Source organism: Phaethon lepturus, unplaced genomic scaffold (assembly GCF_000687285.1).
Source record: "Phaethon lepturus isolate BGI_N335 unplaced genomic scaffold, ASM68728v1 scaffold2995, whole genome shotgun sequence".
Lineage (NCBI taxonomy): Eukaryota > Metazoa > Chordata > Aves > Phaethontiformes > Phaethontidae > Phaethon > Phaethon lepturus.
This window is the reverse complement of record NW_010542505.1, coordinates 33,967-39,160: the sequence shown is the minus strand read 5'-3', so window position 1 is coordinate 39,160 and position 5,194 is coordinate 33,967. Positions and strand designations below refer to the sequence as shown.

Genomic DNA, 5,194 nt, shown 5'->3' with positions numbered 1-5,194 from the left:
CTTTCCCTCCATTCACATCAGTCAGTCTGAAGAGGCAAGTAGATCATCTCTGGTATTATTTTGTTTGGTACAATCATCAGGTCTATTCCTTCCTTTCTGCTTTGTTTTGTCTCTCCAGTCTCACTTCTATATTTCCCTTCATTGTCTCTTCCCCCTTTTTTTTTCTTCTGGTTGGCTCTCTTGATGCACAGAGGTTATACCTGAGCTGATGTAACTGCTTACGCTGCTCTCCCCAAGAAAGGTAGAAAGAAACTGATATTTTTATGGTTAGTGTCATGTTTCCCCCACCCTGTTTAAATCAGTGGGAGAGTGTTACTAGAATAGCAGCAGCGTTTGACTGCTTCTCTGCGGGAATCTCTCAATTAACCAAAGTTTGTATGGGGCTTTGAAGCTACAAATCACTTCATAAGTGTTTAGTAGTCATTATTATTATTATTATCATAATTAATTTCAAAATGCTGGAGGTAGGATTTTAGAAGATACAGCATCCTCCACAATCTCTTATCATTTTAAACTCCACATTGTGACTGTGGTTTTTCTCCAGCATAGACAGGTGCCCATTAGTGACTGGGTAGGCTACCCACTCATTTCCAAAAGAGACCAAGAAAAGGGATAGGCTTTTCAGAGATGATGGCAAAGGGCATTAAGGATTGTAAGCATCTTTGTGAATCTGCCACTAGTTTCTAGTAACCTCTAGAGAATTAATTCACTGTCAGTTTTTTTAATACGGAAGGGCCTTGTTTTCCCAGGTTCCCAAGCCAGATATCTGAAAGTGATGCAACTTGTTTACAGTTTAGAAATGCATCCTTCAAAGGACCTTACGTTATTTGGGACCTCAGTGCTATCCTAATAACTCAGTCCTCCTGCACTGCCCCTGAACAAGGAGAGTCAGTGAAGCTGAATAAGCCATATGAATATACAAGTCCAAGTGGAAACTCCTAGGTTGTGATTTCATGTCCCTGTTTTTAGCAATGGCTTGCAATGTTACAAGAATTTCTGGGGTTACAAGAATTTCTGGACCTCAACTCCTAATTCGGCAAATATTTAATGCTCAAATCCCTTTACTTCAGTACATGAGTCATCCCTGTAAATTCAATGTACCTTCCATTACAAGCTGGCAGGATGTTTGTTTTGCCCCTTCTGTTACACATCGCAGAGTGTTGTAATACAGATGGCCTGCTATGCCTTTGTTTCATTATTTAATCTATGAGTCTGCAGAAAGAGCCTGTCTCATTGATTTTTGGAAAGGTATAAGAAGAATAAGTGGGCGAGAGAGTCATTGACCCTGGCACTAATGGGGTGGATTCAAGCTGTGCTTGGAAGGGACCTGCTGTGACCTAAACAAGATTAACAAAGTATAAAAGGATCTTTTTCTGTAAATCGAATTGATTACCTTACTCAGGATCACAAGGGTACTCCCCACAATGTAGAAAGTACAGCAGAAAGCCTTTATGTAGTATTTTACTTATTAATTTAATTATGCAGTTTGGCTCCTGACATAGTAATAACAGTAATTAATAAAATAGAACATCTATCCAGAGCTGCAGGTGTCTCTCATACAAATTATAAAATTGCATATAAAACAGATCGTGAATGTCACTGTGGTGTAGAAATAGCTAATTTTAGGGACCTTATGTGAGCTAGAGAATTTCACACTGATTTTAGAGCACTGATACAGCCACTTGGTTGCTAGAAACGAGACACAGCACTTTGTGGTGCAGATGAATTGCCTGTGTACTTTGTAATTGTTTCTCACATTAGCATTAGGTAGTGTTTTCACACTATCCTTCACCAACTAGATGTGTTTAAGCATTAAGCACATAGAGGCTCTGGGAAGTGTGCTGGAAATAGTCCTAGAAATGTGTCCTGAAAGTGATGATGTGAACTGTAAGCTAATGTCCTTATTTTTGAGCATTTCATCTAACCAGTAACATTATGTTGCCTCGCCAAAACGCCTCTATCTAACTGCCTCCCCACATCTGTACCATTTATGTCTGTTTAAGGTATCACGTCTGGACGAAAGGGCATGCACCAACAAACTTTGCCAAGTGGCGAACGGCCACCACCCCCTACCGCGTTGAGTGGGAAGCAGACTTTGAGCCATACGTTGTTGTGAGGAAGGACTGCCCGGAGTATGACAGGCGATTTGTTGGATTTGGCTGGAACAAAGTGGCTCACATCATGGAACTCGATGCACAGGTGAGGAGACCATGCCTGCGTATCTCACCCGGGGCTGGGCAGCAGGGTTGTTAAGTGAAATCTGTGTTCTGTAGAAAGGCTTCAGGCTTTGCATCACCAAAGTGCTCATTTAGCCTTACTGAACTCCTTAATGAGTGCTTCTTGAGTTGGGAACACTCAGTTCGGTCCTTGTCAAGCATTAAAAGGGGAACTGATTCTGAGTTAGTTTATCTGTCAAGTGCCGAGAAAGTCGTCGTCTCGCTTGGCTCGATCCCCGCAGTGCTCACCTCCTGCCCAACAGCGTGCCCGAGCATTGCAGCACTTGTTGCCAGTCTCATCACCTACTAGGGCATCTATAGACCTAGGTGGAAGTTTTTCAGTGAGAGGTTGGCGAGTCCCAGATGCTAATTTAGAATTCAAAAAGCAATCTGAAGTTAAATCCAAGGCAAGTATTTTCAATTTCTGGCCTAGATTTACAGCACATCTCTGCAAAGCCAAGGAATTTACATTTCCAAAGTCTCTGGCTGCGAAGCAGACTCAAGAGGATCCACATACTTGATCCTTGGGCTACCTGCCTCTTGGATCTGTGACTTGGGGTGGAGATGCTGGGCAGAATATATAAGAATAAAGACACCAAGAAAGCTTGAGAGTCCCAGACTGACACTAGAGCTCTCGGAGCTGCCAAGATCCCTGCCAATGACCTAGATCTTTGATGCTGGCAGTGACTGTGGCTCCATGGGAGCCCAGTGCTGCTGTTCACTGAAATGGCAGGGTTTACATCTCCCTGCTGTTCTTGGATGTGAAGCTAACCACTGTGCTAATCAGCAGGATCTGGGTCATGGCATTTCTTTTTAGTTTGGGCTTGGTTTTTTTTTTTAGTTTGTTTTCAGTCCCGGTTTTTGAACTAGCAGCATTTCATGCTAACCAAAAAACATGCTTTTGGCATGCTCCAGTGCTAGCTTCTGCTATGGATCTGGAATACCTGTCCTTCCCTGCCTACCTCTTACCAGTTTATGTGAAGCATAAGGCAGGCAGCAAGGTACTGGGAGATTGTGTCTCTGGGGTGTGGGCTACAGTGTGTTTGTGTGCAGGCACATATGTGAGAGGGACATTTTCTACTTCTGCTTACAAAACCACATGGTCACCTTGGACTGGCAGCCACTTGCCCTCTGTTTGCAAAAGGTCATTCCCAACAAATTTGTACCTATTTATGTTGAGAAAAAACTATTACAGACCAGGAAAAAAAATTGTCCCTTATATTATCGTTGCTCTACTATAGCACTTTAATTTTCCAGTGCACTTTCCAAACACTGATCAATTAACCATCAGTTGTGAAGAGTGCCAGTGCGATGATTTTTTATTTTTTAATCTGGTTAACAAGGCTTATGTTCCCACTGGCAGCTCTCATCTAGCACTCATGATTTAACTCTTCTGTTCAGAGACATTTGCCCAGCATACAGACTCACACATGGAAATGAGAACATTTTTCAAAGAAGTGGTTCATAGCACAGATATTTTAAATGACCACCAGGTTGGAACTAACTTTGGGGAATTGTTTTTCTCACTTTTCCAGCCTTAAAAACATTCCAACATGGAAAAGGAGTTTCATTTTCATCTGTAGCAACATGGGTATTTGTCTGTTCTTCCACAAAAACAGCCTGGAGGGGACGTGGGATCGCACAGCTACCTCTCCCTATGGCATTCCTCTGCTTCGGGGTGTCCACAGATCAGGTTGTTGCCAGCTGCTTGGCTGGCTTCATTACCAGCAGGCAGAGCAGCTTCTCAGTTGAATTATTTCACTGCTCCTCACAACTGCAGCGTCTGTCAAGAGAACTGTTTCAGACTTCTTACCAAGGGCCTGTGCCACTACCGTCCCTCAGAGCAGCACACCACATGGAGATAATCGTCGTTATTATTCTGGGGGCATGCAGATGTCCACTGAGCTGGATGCTGTGCAAATACATAGATAATGGCAGTCTCCATCTAAAGAATTTATAACCTGTGAGGTAGGGACAGAGGTTCCTGCAAGTGCATTGCTTTCTCAACAGGCATTTCCTTATGGTAGAGATGGGCCATTAGAAAACCTTTCTTGCCATTCCAGTGACTGTGGAACTAGGCTGTGAGCAATCCTTTTTCCAGGACCCCAGCCCAACACCTTTCAAAGGGGCTTGTTAGCAGCAGACTAGTAAATTTTTGGAAGGCTTTATGTGCCTGAAGGCCTTTTGGAGGGATGGGAGCACCGCTGTGCTGAACAGTTTACACAGCAGAGCATAGACAGTCCCTGACCTGCAGGATTACAGACTTGAGATGCAAGTAGAGAACAAAGAAGAGGTTGTGTGAGGGGGTTGTATCTTCCCCTGCAACTTCAGACTTTAGTTTTAAGGTCCCATAGAGACGTATTTTGTAGTTTGTAGTTTATCAGCTCTCCTCACTCCATCACAACAGCCTTTTTGCATTTGGTTCCCCATTAGTTCTCATTCTCTTCCAGCCAAATAAGTTCTGCCTGTGAGCATCGGATTATTTTGCTCTTGCTGTACATTTGTCACGCCAAACAGAAGCTGAGAGGGGCTCACTCCCATATATGATAGCATTGTAATTTGGCACAAAGGTGTACTGCTTTAGCACTGTCTGGCAGGGAACAGGCATTTTCGTGATGAGAAAGGAGCAGCCATACAGCTACATCTGCACCTCGCCGTCCAACGCATGCTTCTTTTACCTATTTGTGTAAATCTGGGATTTATAGGTGTCTCTGGGACAGCACTACAGCCTTAGCTACACCCTGGGCCCACCAGTACCACTGCCTGAGTTGGGAAAAAGATCCACGTTGTCTTCTGCTCACTTCTTCCCATTTTGTTCAGGCTTCATTTTGGGCTGTGTTGTTCAAACACTTGGTGTCTGGTAGCATCATAACCCAGCAGTTTTCAGTCCTTTCCGGGCTGATCATATTTTGTTAGGTGAGGTAAGATTTATAGGTGAAACACTCATGTTTATTAGCTCAAGTGTGTTCTCTCCCATA

General features: G+C 43.5%; 1 protein-coding gene across 1 annotated transcript in view; it reads left to right on the top strand.

Moving 5' to 3' along the window:
- Positions 1-5,194, top strand: part of LOC104621520 (glycosyltransferase-like protein LARGE1) — a 141,424-nt gene that overhangs the window by 134,340 nt on the left and 1,890 nt on the right. Inside the window, exon 12 of the mRNA XM_010288034.1 lies at positions 2,004-2,199. Within this exon, the coding sequence (XP_010286336.1) occupies positions 2,004-2,199 (196 nt within the window). The remainder of the gene's footprint in view (positions 1-2,003; positions 2,200-5,194) is intronic.